Source organism: Sphaeramia orbicularis, chromosome 21 (assembly GCF_902148855.1).
Source record: "Sphaeramia orbicularis chromosome 21, fSphaOr1.1, whole genome shotgun sequence".
Lineage (NCBI taxonomy): Eukaryota > Metazoa > Chordata > Actinopteri > Kurtiformes > Apogonidae > Sphaeramia > Sphaeramia orbicularis.
In genome coordinates this window covers 29,784,711-29,803,381 of record NC_043977.1, presented here as the reverse complement: position 1 = coordinate 29,803,381, position 18,671 = coordinate 29,784,711, and the positions used below count along the sequence as shown (strand labels likewise).

At 37.2% G+C, this 18,671-nt stretch overlaps 2 protein-coding genes across 3 annotated transcripts; both read left to right on the top strand.

The window, feature by feature from the left end:
- The first annotated feature begins 1,814 nt into the window (after positions 1 to 1,814).
- cdc16 (cell division cycle 16 homolog (S. cerevisiae)) lies at positions 1,815 to 10,109 on the top strand. Its single transcript, XM_030125455.1, has 18 exons — positions 1,815 to 2,012; positions 2,197 to 2,251; positions 2,514 to 2,611; positions 2,727 to 2,765; positions 2,872 to 3,012; positions 3,640 to 3,799; positions 3,911 to 4,005; positions 4,353 to 4,486; positions 4,623 to 4,702; positions 4,832 to 4,881; positions 4,961 to 5,034; positions 5,142 to 5,267; positions 5,522 to 5,674; positions 6,315 to 6,378; positions 6,472 to 6,533; positions 8,088 to 8,223; positions 8,441 to 8,531; positions 9,311 to 10,109. The coding sequence occupies exons 1-18, from the start codon at positions 1,965 to 1,967 to the stop codon at positions 9,562 to 9,564; spliced, it is 1,860 nt and encodes a 619-aa protein (XP_029981315.1). The 5' UTR covers positions 1,815 to 1,964; the 3' UTR covers positions 9,565 to 10,109.
- A 1,872-nt stretch (positions 10,110 to 11,981) lies between these two features.
- upf3a (UPF3A regulator of nonsense mediated mRNA decay) lies at positions 11,982 to 17,968 on the top strand. Of its 2 annotated transcripts, none has more exons than XM_030125284.1 (10): positions 11,982 to 12,154; positions 13,567 to 13,673; positions 13,764 to 13,870; positions 14,105 to 14,203; positions 14,354 to 14,464; positions 14,572 to 14,627; positions 15,134 to 15,292; positions 15,385 to 15,518; positions 15,991 to 16,279; positions 16,611 to 17,968. In XM_030125284.1, the coding sequence occupies exons 1-10, from the start codon at positions 12,014 to 12,016 to the stop codon at positions 16,785 to 16,787; spliced, it is 1,380 nt and encodes a 459-aa protein (XP_029981144.1). In that variant the 5' UTR covers positions 11,982 to 12,013; the 3' UTR covers positions 16,788 to 17,968. The 2 variants fall into 2 exon arrangements, with proteins under 2 accessions (XP_029981144.1, XP_029981143.1); XM_030125283.1 differs by having other exon boundaries at positions 15,991 to 16,291.
- Positions 17,969 to 18,671: the final 703 nt, after the last annotated feature.

The window sequence follows — 18,671 nt, the reverse complement described above, 5'->3', positions numbered from 1 at the left end:
CTGAAGAAACAAAAGGTTGGGGTTTATTTAGAACACAAGACACTATCCACTGAGTGCCAAGATCAAAGTGTATTGTTAGAAATTTGTACTTTTTTAAATATAATGAAATGAATAGGCCACCATTTATTAACTACATTTTTAGAGCTTGTAAAAAGCCTTGACAATGTTTTTGAGTTCTTTGTATAAAGTGTTAGATATGTCACAAATGTAAAAACTGTGTTTCTGTTTCTAACCATATTCCTTTAAGCTTGAGGAAGAACGGACAATGAAGATTCAGAGGGAAAATACTTTACTTTCGGAGAAAATAATTTACATCATGAGGACAACAGGAGGCACTGACAACAGGAATTTCTATGTTAGGAAGAGGTCAGCTGAGGTTTCTTTGGATCACAATGTTGCTACCAGTGTTAGAAAGTATATATTAAGCTAAAGGTGCCAGTTGTGCTGCCAAGAAATTGAGCTGCACTTTAAACTATTGCCTGTTTGTGCATCCTATTGTATCCTCTACATGGTAGCCTTGGCAAGGAGCAACGACAGCTGGAGTTGCTTCGTATCACCAAGGAGAATGAAATGATCCTGCACCGTCTGAACCAGTGCAAGCCTCACTATAATGTGAAGAGCTGGCATGAGGACTGGATAAAAACTCTAAAGGTGATGGACAGTATTTCCCGCTACCCACGAGGAAGATCAAATCAGCAAAAGGTTTTTTTTCCTTATTTATTGAAGTGCCTTTTCTTCATATCAGTATATCAGAATACAATGAGTTTACCACTGTGAACATTATTAAAATATAGTCTATTGTGTACCACAGTAACATTGATTTTATATGTCACTTACAGAAACAGGAAAAAACAACCAAGAAAACAACCCATAATGAAACAGGATGCAAAGCAGAGTGTGAGGATACTGAAAGGAAGAAGGAAACCAGCAACAACAAGGATATAGGAAAAGACACAGACAAAGTCATACCTACAGACTCTGACCCTAAACCAAATGTACCTGAGGAATCTATCCTATCAGATGCTCCTGCAGAACCCAGCGTTTCTGACACAGATAATATCACACCAAGTGATGCAGTGGAAACTTCTTCCTCTCCTGTTGGATCTCAGCTATTTAAAACACAAGTAGAAGACCTCAGTTACTGAAAAAAAGTTGAATGTCAAAAGTCAGAGTTTGCTTTATTGTCAGTTTTTGCCATATGTGCATCACACACAGAAAACTGAAGTTACAAGACTCTAAGGCTCCACGGTGCAAAATGAACATAGTAGAAAAAATTTTTTTTTTTTAAATTGAATAGAATATAGCTATAACCTATAAACACTGAACACTAAAGAATATAATTATAAACATGGAATATAACAATAAACAGCAGGGGGTTGAGGAGACAATAAATAGACAATAAAAGTGCAGCAGTGAAGTTAAACAGATGAGGTATTGTTAATGTCCAGAAAACATGTGTTTTTCTATACAGTGCAGAACTATGTTATAAGACAATGTAAGCTGTAAGACAAACTGCATCCAAACGGTGACTAAAACATCTGGTAACACTTAATACATAACTGATAGCAGAGGTCCTTTTACTGTAATATGTTGGTAAAGATACATTTGTGTATGACGTAATATTCACAAAAAATACAAATGAATATCATACATGTTTCTGAGTTCACAAAAAATGAATATAATAAATAATTTAAATATTTAATTTGTAAAGTTGTTGTCATTTTTATAATTGTATGTAACTGAAAAAAAAAAAAAAACGCATTAAGCCGGAACTATTCATCAAACTCTGGTTTGCCGCCGGAACCATTTGACACAGCACCCGATGCAGAAAGAAGCCGCGGATTTGATTTTACGCAGCTAGTAAGCTAGCACGTACTCTGTAGTGCAGTTATCTACATTGTTTTTACTTCTTGTAAAGAATGACACACTTGTGAAAATCAAAGTGGCAATTCTACAAACTCAAAATGAATCTCGAGAGACTTCGAAAACGAGTACGGCAATATATTGATCAGGTAAAAACATGATTTCTTTCTGAATTTCTGTGTAGCTAGCTAGCGCTATCTTTGGAGCAGTCAGTAAGTGGTAATAAGCCGTAGTTTGAATCCCATGCTAACTAAAGGCTATGACGCCGACAGCCAGACTGCCCAATTATGAAACTGACAGTGTCTTGTGTTTGTTCTTTGTGCGTTTTTACAGCAACAATATCAAAGCGCCCTGTTTTGGGCCGATAAGATCGCATCCCTCTCACACGGTGAGTGACGTTAATGTTTTGTGTGGCTAACCATTGTGATAGCCTGCGTATATAGGTGTAAATCATATCAAACGTACGTGAGAATGACTGATATGTGATAAGAAATTCTTTGAATGCTTTTTCGGTTTTGCAGCTCAGCTTGTCGTTGTTACAAACCACAACGCTACGTGTCGTAGCAGTTTTTACGTATAACGTTATCTTTTCAGTAGTGAAACCTCTGCAGGGAAAATTTGGTAACTCAGCACCTCTTTTCATTTAACAGAAGATCCCCAGGATATCTACTGGCTTGCTCAGTGCCTTTACTTGACCTCACAGTACCACAGAGCCTCCCATGCCCTCCGTTCACGAAAACTTGACAAGGTTACACAAGACTATTTGTGATTTCTTCATCTCTATCCTATGTAATAATCGTAACAACAATAGCTCATTTGTGATGTATTCCAGTCTGAAGCTCTTCTTTCCTTTTCTCACACAGCTATATGGAGCATGTCAGTATCTTGCTGCTAGGTGCCATGTAAGTGAAAAGAAAACAAACTGTACTAGTATTTATAAGTCCTATTGAAAATGTATCAGATGTTTTTCTTATGCCTTAGATGTACTTCTTTCTGAATGTTCCTTAGTATGCTGCCAAAGAGTTCCAGCAGGCCTTGGATATTCTGGATTCAGAGGAGCCAGCAAGTAAGAAGTTGCTGGACAAGGGTGGAAAGGAGGACAGCGGGACACCGGAGACAACCAAGGACTGGGACATGTCCCCTGCCTCTGTAAGCATGGGTTGTCATTAAAATAGAAACTAAATAACATGACATGGCACATTTTCAGAAAATTTAGTGAATAAGTAGTTTATATCAACTGACCACACAGAAATATCATACATCTTAATCATATTCTTTACAAGTGAAATATACTTGCCCTTATTGATTCGCCTTTTATTTAGACTTTTTGTGCTAATTTTCAAGTAAGTGTCTAATAACATAGAAAATATTAACATCTCTAGATGCTATATGCCCCAAAACTCTGTGACATCTGTCATGTCACATTCACTCTTTTTAATGGTGCTTGTATTGCCTTCATGCAATTTTCCATCCTGTGTCCATTTTGTGTCAAAGCATGCAAAGCTTCCTCAAAATGATCAAGAGCAGAAAGCGTGTGGTCTGTGACGCAATGAAACAACCAAAAATAGCATTAAATGATAAGATGCTGCCTATCATCATATACCATATGTCTTTTTTTTTAATGTGCATATATGATCACAGTTGCTTGAAATGTTTATATAGGTTAGTGGTATGTTAACTATCTTAATACTATGGAGTTAAACAATATGAGTAATATGGAGATTCATAAGACACTTAAACTACTTACCCCTTGTTTTTGCCATTGAAATGTTTCAGATCAACAGTTCCATCTGCCTCCTGAGGGGTAAGATCTATGATGCCATGGACAACCGGCCATTGGCCACCTCCAGTTACAAAGAGGCCTTGAAACTCGATGTGTACTGCTTTGAAGCCTTTGACCTTTTAACAGCCCACCACATGTTGACTGCACAGGAAGGTAGGGCTGATTTGTGCACACTGATCTTTTAATATGCTGCAAATAAGTGCTGTTTGTTATCATGAAAGCAATATTTTAAATGTAAAAGTATATTTTTGTTTTTTTCAACAGAGAAAGACTTCCTTGACTCACTTCCTCTGAGCCAACAATGTACTGAGGAAGAGGAGGAGCTGTTACACTTCCTTTTTGAGCATAAATTAAAGAAGGTGGGCATTTAGTTTACAGAATTACTTGATTTTTCTTTTGCTCATTATGTAGTTGTTGAGAGAATTAGCTTATTAAAATTTGTAGTGGTTATTACATTTATAGTCAAAGCCAAAGATAGTTTATTTTTTCATGCATTGTTCAAAGTTTATTAAATTAGAGATGAAAAGGGGCTAAAAACCATATCCTGCTCGCTAGTTTTACAGTTTCAGAGTTTATCTATATGTAGTTAATTCAGGTCCACGAATGCCCTGTCTGTTCTTCCTTCTTCTTTTTTTTTTAAATGTGTGTATTTATTTATTTTTAATTTTCATGACATTGCTGTAATGTTTCCTTCTTTCGACTGCAGTACAACAAGCCCAGTGACTTGGTGGTACCAGAGATGGTCAATGGTCTTCAGGACAATTTGGATGTTGTGGTGTCTCTTGCTGAGAGGCATTACTATAACTGTGATTTCAAGATGTGCTACAAACTCACATCGATGTAGGTGTCTTTTTTTTTTTTTTTTCATTTATTTGAACAGTCAAACCATTATGCACATTCTTAACATATAGACAAAAATGAACATGAATATGAATCTCATTGCGTATAATGTTTTGTTGTACTTTTTGTATTTCAGGGTGATGGTTAAAGATCCCTTCCATGCCAATTGTTTACCCGTCCACATAGGGACTCTGGTGGAGCTCGGAAAAGCAAATGGTAAAATATATACTGACCTCATCATGTTTGATTGCTTGTTGTCGTTTACTGAAGCTTTAAGTAAATGTGTTTTATTAATTTGTTGGTTCACTTTGTTTATGCTGCCGTGTATTTGTTTTTTTCCGTCAGAGTTGTTTTATCTTTCACACAAACTTGTCGACTTATACCCAAACAATCCCGTAAGTATTAACAGTATATTACTTTTCTCTGTGTCCATGAGCTCACCTATTTAGTAATCACACAAAACTCCTTCACCAGGTATCGTGGTTTGCTGTTGGATGTTATTATCTCATGGTTGGTCATAAAAACGAACATGCCCGGCGATACCTTAGGTAAGTAGGTAAAATTATGTACATCCTGTTTATGCATTAGAGGTAGTTCATATTTGGTGACAGTTATAAGACTCACATTTTGGGTCTGTTGTATATGTCTCTTATAGCAAAGCCACTACCCTGGAGCGTACATATGGTCCTGCATGGATTGCCTATGGTCACTCATTTGCAGTGGAAAGTGAGCATGACCAAGCTATGGCTGCCTATTTTACTGCTGCCCAGCTGATGAAAGGGTTGGTACATAATTGGAAATGTTTGAGACTTAAAATCCTATCTCCCTCCATAAGCATCATCATTGTGAGGAAAAATACACAAGCATGCATTTTTAACTCAGAATTGTCAATTAAGTGATATCTGGAATGTTACAGTCGACCATCGCAGTTATATGAGTATATGAGACACTTTGTTGGATATCTTGCATAGAAAAACAGCTTGTATTTTGTTTAATTATCATGTCACTAACTCTGTGTCCCTCCCTGTCATACAGGTGCCACTTACCCATGCTCTACATAGGCCTCGAGTATGGCCTGACAAACAACTCCAAATTAGCAGAGCGTTTTTTCAGCCAGGCTCTTAGTATTGCTCCAGAGGACCCATTTGTCATACATGAGGTGGCAGTGGTGGCTTTTCAAAATGGAGAGTGAGTCATACAGCAACAAACACACACATTCATAATTAGGTCTCTAGCTACACAAAGACAGCATCAGTTAAATTGGCAACTTATTCTGGCACGTATTACTGCAGTATTTGTACAAGCCTGACTTAATGAAGTGTAAGTATTGTCTGTTTATCAGCTAAATAAATGACCAAAGTGTAGACTGAACTGAAATGACTGAATTAACAACAATCTGTTTGGCAGAAATATAATTTCCTGCTTTTAGCTAAAGTATATATTTGGTTAAATTGTTACTCTTTGATCCACTCCGTCTCGTGTGGTGCATTTTATGTTGAATAGTGTTAGTTTTAGCACTTTTTGATAATGAACTGGCCTAAAGCTGAAAAATCGTCACTGAAATTAGTTTATGGTTAAGAAATCAACAGCAGCAACATTTGAAGAGCAAATTGAAATGTGCCCATATCTCAGACAGATGACTTGAAGTTTGGCCAAATCCATCTTCAGAAATTTTTTTTTTTTGAATGCACCCGTATTTTAAGACCAGGGAATCTTTTTTTTTTTTTTTTTTTTTTTTTTTAATGTTTGTTTTATGTAAGGGAATCTGTTTTTTTAAACTGTTTTTTGTTATGAAGAAGAATCTGACTTTCCTTGTGTATGGTTTCAGTTGGAAGACGGCAGAGAGGTTGTTTCTCGATGCAATGGAAAAAATCAAAGCCATAGGGAACGAGGTAAGTGATAATGACTTTAATTGTTACAGTACTAATGTGTGAACTCTGAACCTCTGATGGTTTCTTATTGTGCTTTTCTATGTTATTCTTAAGGTAACGGTGGATAAATGGGAACCTTTACTGAACAACTTGGGTCATGTCTGTCGAAAACTGAAGTAAGTACTGTATAGCACTGATTTGAATATGTAGTTTATTACTTTGATAATTAAATCTCGTAAGAGACTATTGCCATTATACAGTGCCTTTTTAATGATACTGATTTAATGTTGCTTTCTTCGCAAGATGCAAATTTTAGCTCATGGTTCTATTTTGGGTGGCTGATTAATGAAGATTACATGGAGTTTATTTACCTCTCATTTGTTTATTTTCCTTATCTTCTGTCTTTAACTGCCTGCTGCTAACTATTTTCAGAGATGTAAGCACTTTAGTCTGTTGTTGCTATACAAAAGTCGGTGTTAAATGTGAATTTATGCAAAACCCTTGAATTAATTACATTCTGGCTACTCAATAGGCGCAAGAGTGGCTATTTTGAAAGGTTAGGGTTAGGGGTTTGTGTAAGGTTTGTATAATTTTTGTTTTATATGGGGCATCATGCATACAAAATGAATCACCTCATTTATTGTGGCGTCATACCTATGTTTTGGTCTTTTAAGGTTCCAGTCCAAGCCATTTTTATCTCCAAGCATATACTTGGGGGGGGGGGGGGGGGTGTAGTAGAGCAATCAACATAATCAACCTTACTAAAATAACTGAGTTTTTCAGATTTTTCAGGAAACACAAAAGGCATAACCAGAAATGTAATGTTTGATGATTTAAGCAAAAAAGTCCTTTTTGTGAAAAAATGACTTGGGTAATTATTGTAGGAAGGTGGTGATATCTGTCTGTCAGTCATCATTTTGTTTCCAGAACATAACTCAAGAACCAGACAATTTTTTTCATCAAACTTGCTACAGTTTAGCTTTTAGTGGGGTAGTGGCTCTTCTTGCGATTTACTAACACTTGAACCACAAGGGGATGCTTAAATAAACACATTTTCCAGACAATAGCTTTTAAACTGGTCAGTGTTTTTCCATTAAACAACTTGCAAACTACTCGAGGCCCCTTGAGTCCTCTGGTACTCCTAAGTATCACTTTTTTCATTTTGTGATGTCCAGGGGTAATTGCTGTCATCTGATGGTTCATGTTTGTAATCACATCACTAATGTCATTAAATTGAATTACAGATATCAACTAACTTTTATCTATGGTATATAGATATACCAGGAATTCCATCCCTCCGAGATTTTTTTCCATCTAATTTCTTGGGCAGTATTCACCTGACTCTTTTCACATCTCACACACATGTTCTCTACCACTTGGAGAGGTGCAGTGGACAGCTTGATGGCTGAATTTATTATTTTTTTTCTTTTTGCAAATATTTGAAGATTTGAATTTATAAAATTTGTCCATGCAATTTCTCTGACCCTGTTCACCCAAGTCTTTTCAAATTTCACACACGTTTTTTACATGTGCCTTTCTCTCAATTTATTTATTTTTTATAAATTTTGTTAAAGCTTTTAAGAGATTTCATGTTAAGACTCAACGTTAATCCCTGGGTAGGCAGGGTATCAGTGAGCAGGAGGGGCAAAGTGTTTTGCACTCAGGCAGGGGTATTAGTCAGCTCTGCTTACGTTTTCACTTGTAATGTTCTGGTTTCTGGTTTTATGTAGAAAGTATGACCAGGCCCTGGAGTACCACCGTCAGGCACTGGTGTTAATCCCTCAGCATGCCTCCACCTACGCTGCCATAGGATATGTGCACAGCCTTATGGGTGACTTTGAGAGTGCCATTGACTATTTCCATACAGTAAGATCCTTTTTCCGTCTCAGTGTGAAAGGCTTTTGTTTCATTATATCGGGTTTGAAGGACTGGTTATTGCCTGTTATTATATGTAAGAAATGTTGAAATCATAGAAAAGTTTACTTCAACTAAAATGTCAAGAATAAAACTATTATATTCACATTTAGGCAAACACTGCTCTCTTTTAAGTAAGTTTTTCTAATTTTTTTTCCCCCTATGGCAGGCACTTGGACTAAAAAGGGATGACACGTTTTCTGTGACAATGCTTGGCCACTGTATTGAAATGTACATTGGTGACACAGATGCGTATGTTGGTATGTTCCAGCATTTCTATTTATTTACTTATTTTGGTTACATTGGTGTTTTAAGTTCAGTTGTTAGCATTTTACTTACCTAGTGCAATGCAGGCAGTGTTTCTAGAAAGAGATATTAACCCATAAAGACCCAGCACTTTTGTGGCAGTTTCAAAATATATTTTCCTCTATATTTAACTTTTAGCAACTAACTTATCACCATTCATTAGAATATTATCCTCTGTATTTTGCTTTTTTTTTTTTTTTTCAGTATAAATCAGGTATTTTCCTATATTTAATGTACTGATCATGTAGATGTTCATAAAAGCTCAGATTAAAATTGAGGGTTATTATATCAAAAACAGAGAAAACTGAAGAAATAGTGACTTTTTCAGCAAAATATATCATGAACTGAATATAAACCGAGTATCTCCATCCGCTGTTATTTATCAAATCCATGGGTTTTACTGGTGAATCAATGCAGTGGAAGATGATGGTATTTCCACGTTCTCTACGGAACCTCTGAACATCCAAATGGGTCATATCTGATGACCATGAAAAGATGACAAACTGTTTTACACCAATTATTTACATATATTTATACGATTAGTGGATCAACAGGCATTAAACAGTTTAGATCAGTAGATGGTTTTGGTCGTTGATGGCAGTTTGAGTCTTTATGGGTTAATATTGACATTTTGTAGCAACTTTACAGAAACCACCAATTTTTCAACAATATTCAGTTCTGCTTAGTGTTGTCTAACATTAAGAATAACTCTATGTGATTTGCTTTTACTAAGGCACAGACATTAATGACAAAGTCAGGGGAAACTTGAACACCCCAGCGCTGATGAAGATGTTGAACACATCAGAACCTGGTGACCTCCTAGCCACACCAAGACTGGAAGACACCAGCATATCATCCCTGGACACCCCACTGTCAGGTCAAGACAAGATGATGTTGGAGACGCCTCTGCGACTCTCTTTAACTCTTGAGTGTGATATGTATGAAAGCGATGTGATGTTAGACACGTTGTCAGACACCAGCACGTGATCTCACGATGTCAGGAGGTGGAACTGTTGTAGCAACAGATTGTCATAGGCACACATATCCAAGCTCAAGGACTACTTTCAAACCAAAACTCTGGCACCTGTCCTTCACCAAAGGATTCTTGATTCCCCTCTCGTGCAAAAAGTAAAAAGATGTAAAACTTCTCATTGTTAACATTATGAATACAATAAACGTGAATTTGTATACAGTATCTGCTGTACTTCAGATAAATTAGCAAAAATGCACTTTAAAAGGGGAATTAACATGTGCCTTGGTTAAGGGGTTGAGTACTTGGACACTGGGTTGAGCCTGAAGACTCAAAGAAGATGTGGTCTTCTGACAGTAGATTGAACAGAGCCAACAGCCATACACCTCACATCACAACGAAAAGACTATAGTCACTTATTACTGCCTGTGGCAGAACCGTTTGTGTTGCTTTCCCTGTGGATTTTCACCTTGAATAAAGAGCCAGCTAAGTACAAGCAGTTTTGTTGAAAATTGTTCTTGGTAATTCTTATAATAAATAATGCATTTATCTTTAAAGACTTCAACTTGTGTTTTGTGTTTAATTGGGTCATATGTAAAACCAACATGACATGGCAACAGCAATGTATTTTCTTGATTTTAGGAATGGTAGGTATCCACATGAAGGGTCAAAAATATATGTAGGCCCAAGGTACACAAGATGCATTTTAGTTTAATGTTGCTGTGTTATTAAACGAGGATTTTACAAAATACAGTGCCCAACCTGTGTGGAGTCAGAACATTTCTCTTTTTTAATTTAATATTCATAGAAACACAGGGATGTGTTTCTTAACATCACACCCATCTGATCCATAATGCCATGTACAGATCTCTGTATGTACAATATGTGTAACATAGGAGACAGGTACAAAACATCCACTCAAATGTCAGCCCGGTATAGGGGAGGAGTGAGGTGTCCGTGCCTCAGATGAAAACATCCAGCTCCACTCCATCCTTTATCTTAGTATCACTGACCACATGCACTTATCGTCCCTTTAACTCCGATGACTGTGTCAAATGGAGAGAAATGGGCTGTACTCCATCTAAATCAGCTGGGATTTACACCCAAGATAAGGTGTGTCGAGATCTGGATACGTGCTCCACTTTTGTGCCCAGTCTGAAGAGCTCCGTTTCGACGCCCGAGAGACCCTCACCTCGGCTGAGTGTGGAGAACAACAGTGGCAGACCAACTTTCCTCAGTGGTGAGTTGACACTAAAATATACAAACAATACAAGTGCGTTTGCAGTGTGGCTTGAATAACAGTTATTATGCAGTATTTGGACCATTTTGTGATAGTTCTGTCTGGTCCACAGTTCCCTGCAGAGACGTCCACGGTCGGTCCGTGAGCCAGTCCTCCCAGTCTGAATCCTGTGGCTCTCCAAGCAGCTCATCCTGGGCACATCAACAGGACATGAAGCCCCGCAACTCGACTCCGGATCTGCACAGTGACACTGAAGGGATACTCAAATGAATCCAGACTAAAGAGGATCTGGACACAAATTAACCCGCAACACTGAGGATCCGTGCGTTTTTATTTATACTCTGGTGTGTCTTTTATGTTGCTTTTATATGATGATGTTGTGAATTGGTAAAGTTGAGATAAATCCTGTCATTGGTTAAAAATAATTACAGATTGCTGGTTTTTGTGTTCATTTTTTAACCTTCAAAGACTTCAATGCATCTAGACCTACTGATCTAAAATGTTTAATCACTTTTTGAACCATTAACCCTAATACAGTGAAATAATTCAGGTAAAATGCAGTTTGTCAGCTTTTCAGCAGCGTGTGATGTCTTTTCTGGATGCATTGTCAGTGATTATGGAAACACCAACATCCTCTGCATCACCAATGGTTCACCAATGTAGTCTGACAAATAACAGTCGTTGTTTTTATGTAGAATTAATGACATATTTTGCTGAAAAAGTAATATTTCTTTCAATGTACTCAGTTCTGATATAATAACCTTTGAATTTACTCTGAGCTTTTATTAACACATGCATGGTCAGTAAAATAAATATGGGAAAATATGTGATTTTCACTGACAAAAGGTAAAGGGTAATGTAAAATGATGATAAATCACATGGTAATGGTTAAATGTAGAATGAAACCCCACACAAAAATGTTTTGGTCGTTATGGGTTAATGGTTTTGGGTTTTTTTTTTTTTTTACTAGTTTTACACATACAAGTAATTTAATTTACATGAGATGATAATTTATAGGCTACAGGAATATCTCGAAAACAAAAAAAAAGTCTTTTTTTTATTTAATAATCTTGGTTACACATTCACATTTGTCTATAACTGCGTGGTGTTCAATCATATGATTTCGCGGATAAAGTGAAGACCCAGTGTTGCTGTCTGTCCTCGCGATATTACCGTATTCTCGCGAGTACACGGTGACAACACCAACGGGACTGAGATGGATAGAAATGAGGTCTGAAAAGGACCAAATGACCGTGGGCAAGGACAAAAGCGTCGTCGAGATACAATTCAGAGACATCCCGAGAGAGCAGGAAAACACATCCGGCAACATCAAGCAGAAAGAAGAGAAAAAAGAGGTTTTTACAAAGGTATGTATCCAAGCGTTGACGAAGTGGCGCATTGTTTACGCTGTGCAGCAGACAGCAGACATGGAGGAGGTGGGATCGTTTCAGCACTGCGGACAGCGACAGGCGGAGGAATCACTGGACTCGACATCATCCAAACATCTTCTCCAACCTGTAAACTTCACCTACAGCCTGTCATCATGCATTACACATTTAGCCCACATGTCATTTGGAGCCAGTGCATAAAGGTCTGGCTGATGTGAAAGATTCTCTAAATCCACTCAATATACTTGTGTTAAGGTATCAAACGACGTGTCTGTCTCCCATAATAGTAATTTCAACAAAAGGTTAGAAGGCTGCGAAGGTGTCATGATGTTTGCAGCTCGTGATGATTTTAATTTGTTTACTACCTTTGGTGGATGTCTATCCACAGCATACAGAGCCCAAGAAATAACATGTATATGGCTTATTTGTCACTTTGCATGTTTGATTTAATACTTACTTGAGTTGTATAAAACTCAGATTTTAACAAAAACGGCCAGTATTGAAGCCACTCTTCAATTGCATCTTCACAACCATGTAAAACCTAGCAATTCTGTGCCAACTTACCACAGTTTCAGTGTAGTAGGATACATACAACTCAAAATATTAAGAGACTTATGGTTTTACTATTAATACTTATGTGTGGTGTGAGCAAAACACATTTTTTCACCAAGTATCGACACCAACTCCTCTAAATTCCATCAGAATCAGCTTTATTGGTCAATTTTCTGCACAAACAAATAATTTTTCTCTGGTTTATACTCAGCTGTCACATACTATAGAAAAAAATTATATAGAATCAAAGTAAGAAAGCATATAATAAGAAAAACTGTACAAATTAGTTTAAACAACAAAAAGGTATAAAGACAAATGACATAGAACATTGATAGTAAATATGTAGTCAAATAACTAAAATGCAGTGTTAATCTCAAATAAGACAAAGAACACAAACAGCCTCACACTCATGTTTTAACTTAGGATGAATTGATTTAGCATCTTAACATAACCTCCACCAGTTGTTCACATCATTGTTAGCTGCTTTACGCTACTCCAGATACAAACACACACGCAGCTTTGTTTGATGGGTTATGACCAGCCAAATTCCTCTTGATCGCATTCCAGAGTTTTCCATCAGGTTTGGTCTGGAAATTTGGAGTGAAGTCTTAATTATTTGTGAGCTATCAGTCTACCAATTCGTCTCTCTCTGTATCACTGTGACATCTAGTGCAAATTCTGCCACATATTAGCAGTCTGGTAAATTTGTTTCTCCAGTGATGGTAATTTACTCCTTTTTAATTTCACTTAGGACCTAACCTTAACGTTATGATACGCACCAACTGCTATGTGTGAGAAAGATTCTAAGGAATAACTAATGAAAATACATTTAATTACAGGTTGTGATTCGAAGGCTTCCACCTAATCTGTCAAAGGACCAACTTGAAGAACAGCTCAGTCCACTTCCATCCTATGACTATTTTGAGTTTTTCCCAGCTGATCAAAGGTAAACATAATAACATCTTAATATTTCCTCATGGAGACATTATTTTTATTAAAATAATGTCTTCCCCCACTGTGTTTTCTCTTTCCACAGTCTTTATCCCCACCTGTTCTCTAGAGCCTACATTAACTTTAAGAACCCTGAAGATATCCTGCTGTTTAGGGACAGATTTGATGGCTATGTCTTCATTGACAACAAAGGTATTTTTTTATTCTGTTGGTTCACTGTGATTTTCTTCCCACTGTGGTGCCACAAAGGTGGATATAAAGTGTATCCAATTGTCTGAGATTAAATGCAAACACCGCATGTTTGTTTTACAACTGCAAACTGAATTTTATGGACTGAGGTGGCATTACAGCTTTTGTTGCCATTGTTACCATTTGAAAGCTAGTCCGTTGACTGATGAGCTGCCTTTTATTTCAATATTTACACAGGCCAGGAATATCCTGCAGTGGTAGAGTTTGCACCCTTCCAGAAAATCTCTAAGAAGAAACTAAAAAAGAAAGATGCCAAAGCTGGGAGCATTGAAGAAGGTACTGACATATAAAGTCCAATACATTGCAGTCATTGTAATAAGTCTGTATTTATATTAAAGGCATTATTAGATTGCCAAAAACCTCTGTTGAACCTATAGATATGGGACTGTTGATTTCATGTACATTTTTCTTACCTATGTACTTCAGACCCAGAATATAAGCGGTTCTTGGAGAATTACTCCTGTGATGAGGAGAAGTCTATGGCCAACCCTGAGACTCTGCTTGGAGAAATAGAGGCCAAGACCAGAGAGCTCATAGGTAAAGCAACATATATTCTAGAGATTATTTACCTCTGTGACATTCCATTTGCCAAATATGATACAACAGTCAGATCTTCATAAGTGAACTCCTGTGTTTTGTTACAGCCAAACGGACAACCCCACTGTTGGAGTACATCAAAAATAAGAAAATTGAAAAACAGGTAAGCTAGATAAATATGGTCAAAAGAAAATTTAAATTTTTACATTTTTTTTATTAGACCTTTATTTAACCAGATACAGTCCCGTTGAGATCAAGATCTCTTTTACAAGGGCAACCTGGCCAAGAGGTCTGTAGCGCATGCCATGAAAGAAAACAGGTTTTACAGACAGGTAATAACAGTAAATTAAAACAAACAGTAATATTGTAATAACAGAAACGTTAGACTGTTTTTTAAAGTGCAGTAAATAAAGTGCAAAAATTTAGTTCAGGTCACAGCAATTCAAAAACACAGGCACTGTCCGATTGACTCTCGCTGTCTTGTCCGTAAGACAGAGTGAAACGCTTGAAATGACATGAGTTCTGGCATTTTCAGCTCCACTTGAAGTGTGTTCTAGGCAGAGGGGGCGGCAAAGCTGAAAACCCGTTACCCCAGTTCAGTTCTAACTTTGAGAAATTGAGAAAAAAAATATGTAAACCCTTGGTAATGGTTCTCATCCTTCCCTACAGAGAATAAGAGAGGAGAAGAGAGAGGAGAGAAGAAGAAGAGAGCTTGAAAAGAAACGACAAAGGGAGGAGGAGAAGAGAAAGCGACGAGAGGAGGAAAGACGTAAACGAAAAGAGGCAGAGAAGCAAAAGAAATTATCTGATAAAGAGATCAAAATTAAGGTAATCTTTAATAACTACAAGTAATTTTATTATGTTCGTTGGACTGTGCAGTATGCAGGTATGAAACATGTTGCTTCTTTTGTTATAAACAGCTCCTGAAGAAGAGTGACAGAGATGATGATGTGGATTCAGATCGAATGAAGGATAAAGGTGACATAGGAGAGACAGAAAGATGCAAATGGGAGAAAGGTGGTGGACAAATGAAGTCAAAGGACCTAAGGGAGAAGTAAGGATAATACATTTCTTCTGTGTATTGTAGAGCTCAAACCGATTAATCGACTAGGTGCTTGAAGCCAAAGCAAAAATTCCCGATTCAATTAATTGACTCGAATTGATTGAAGGGAGATATTCTATTGCAGTTTTCCTGAATTGAAGCTTCTTTGTGCATCACAATAAGCGTCCGTGTGAAACACAACAGTGGAACCAATGTTCAACAGTAGAGAAATGAAGGAAACAAAGCTTTGATTCAGTAGAATTGTGATTGAATGATTTTTTTGGATTACTTTGAGTCGATTAATTGGTTGAAGCTCTAGTGTATTGAGTTAACTATTAACATCCTGTAGGTCAAGAATATGTTATCTGTTATATGTACGACATTCTCTCAACAGTAAAACCATAACAGAAATTATCAGAATAAAAGATGTGTTTTTCTAATAATAATTATTGTGATCCCTTGCACTCTCTATTGTGGCCACTAGAGGTCAGCCAGAGAGCGACAAGGAGCAGAGAGAGCAGCATGGCCGCAGACAGAGAGATAAGGATCACCGCGGGAAAGATGAAGAGAGGAAACGCCAGCGACACCATTATGAGTTTGACAAATTTATGCGTCGCAAAGATGAGACAAAATGGGGGAAAGGCTACTGCCAAGACCGGGCCAAGAAAGAGGGGCACCATCATGGCTATTCCTACTGCCCTGACAGTGGAGACAAAGTGGGAAAAGAGGACAGGGAAGACCTGGGTAGTAGGAAGGAACGCCTCCGAAACAAGGTGAGCGAGAAGGTGAGCATGAGACGGGAGGGGGAGATGCTGTTTGATTTTTCATGACTTATAACTATCTGTATTGTTAGGCGTTATCATCACCAGATACGGATTTAATAACATGCAACGTTTTTTCAGATTCATCAGAAAAAGGGTGGGGTTTTTGTGGTTTCCTGGGACAGGCTTAGTATCATGACAGAGAGCTGGGTGTGGTGAATTAACCACCTTTGATGTCAGGAAATGGTGTTTCTCTACCTGCCCGCCCAGTGCTCATGTACTGTATTTTCAAAGCGTGTATTACTTTTCTCTCCCATGTCCCTGCTCTCTTCTCTCCCTACAGGACCGTCCAGCCATGCAGCTCTACCAGCCAGGGGCACGAAACCGTAAGCGCATGAACTCAGCAGGCAAAGGCTACGACTGCATCCCTGTGGGCCACTCGCCTGAACCCGGAACAGAGCACTGTTATGAGGTTGTCTCTATGGCAACAGGGTTAGAGAAGAGCAAAGACGAACAGTGAGCAGTTTGGGTGTTTGTAGGAAATGCAGTTTTCCTTTTCGTCTGTTCCGTTGACTTATTTGAGTTATTACTTTTTTAAAGTAATAAATCCAAGCAGAGAAGAGGGAACTTCAAAAGCATAGTTTTTAATGGTTTCATCACTTTTAGGAGTGATACAATTCAGAGCCTGGAATGTTGCACAATGCTTTTATTTTGCTACAGCATGAACATAGTTATCACATACAAATTTGTGTTACTGTTTATTATTCAAACTGTTAAACTAGATTGAAACTTTGAAATAAAGTTTATAGCATACTGACAACAGGAAAAAATCATGCAATGACAGCACAAACAATTAGTTAGCCAATATGTTTGTCACAGATTTACAGTGTACTTCATACGCTGCACAGAAGTTTAATTTTTCATGCCAGTATTTTGTTTCTGAATTCTTGGTAGTCAGTTCCATGTAATTTCTTTTTGACATGTTGTAGAACTGTGTACCTATTAGTGCCAGCTTGCTAGTGGTGACATCAGTAGTGTGCTGGTGTAAATCAATAATCCTATACTTTACAACCAACCTTGTTCCTAAGCCTTTTTAGTCCACTGAAGTTTAAACAAAAAAAAAAATCCTAGTGTTTATCAAAAAGATGTATAATGTTCTGTAAATAGGACTTAGAATGGACTAAAAGAGAAAAACCATGTGTATTTTTGTGTGTTCGAAGGAGCAAATAAGAAAAAGTTATTTTTGGTTAAGAGGACAATAGTGTAATTACATGCTTTACTGCTTCTTCCTAATTGTGTGTCTTGTGACATATGATCTGTAATCTAATTTTAAGGTGTTGTACAAAGAAGATTTTTTTGTGTGAAAAGCTGGTTATGTATTATATACAGCATAACACCCACAGGCCAGGAAGAACACATTGTTAACATTTTTATGAAGAATTTCTGGGGACAGAAATGTGATAATGCAAAGTCTGATGCTTATAAATGAAAACACTTAATTTTCTATGTCATTTGCATAGTTTTCTAGTCATTCTGTCAAATAAACATAATAAGAAAGTTGTATTAATATACAAACATAGTCTGTTTAACAAGCTTTATATTATTTTTGCACATGACCTAACATTTGTCAATCATTCCTCTTGTATTATTTTGGTTTGGTTCTGTTCACTGTAAAGAAGTAAAGCATTTCTGATCTTATAAGAAATTACATTTTCAGTCCTTTGGATAATTCTTTGATGTTTATTGGGGTGGGGCAGCTTATGACAAGATATGAGTCAATTACAGTTACAAATATATGAAGGCAAATGTATATAGGTCAAAAGGGTGTAGACATGATGCGCTTCATTTGAGTAATACTGAACGCTTCATATTACTCAAGTACAGGCAGTTACATAGATCATTTCTTAGATCAAACTGATATCTAACACTAGGTGAGCCTGTGAGTTATATTAGAATTTTTTTAGATTCAGATTTTTTTTAACTTATTCTGGGTGATGTAAATGTTTCAATTTCACTGTCCTCAACAAATCAGAATAATGTCACAAGCAGAATATGTGTAACACCGTCACACAGATAAAGCAGAACTGTGACAATCGACAGGAAGCCACCACAAGCAGAGCCAATCTTGTGAATCTTTTGAACCGTGAGTTGAAATCTGATTTTTTCACGTCACTTAAAAACAACCCCTATGGTCTGTATAAGACTTACATGCTGATATATTAAACATCTCTCTCCTACGAGTTCCTGATACTGCTTCATGTCAGGGTCCATGTCTACAGAAACACGAGTGAAAATTAGCAAAAGTGGAAGTAATTACCTTTGATGTATCATACATTCCTCATCACTTCTATTTCAGAGTTACACCAAATCACTTTCCTGTAAAAGTTTTCTGTACAAGATCTTT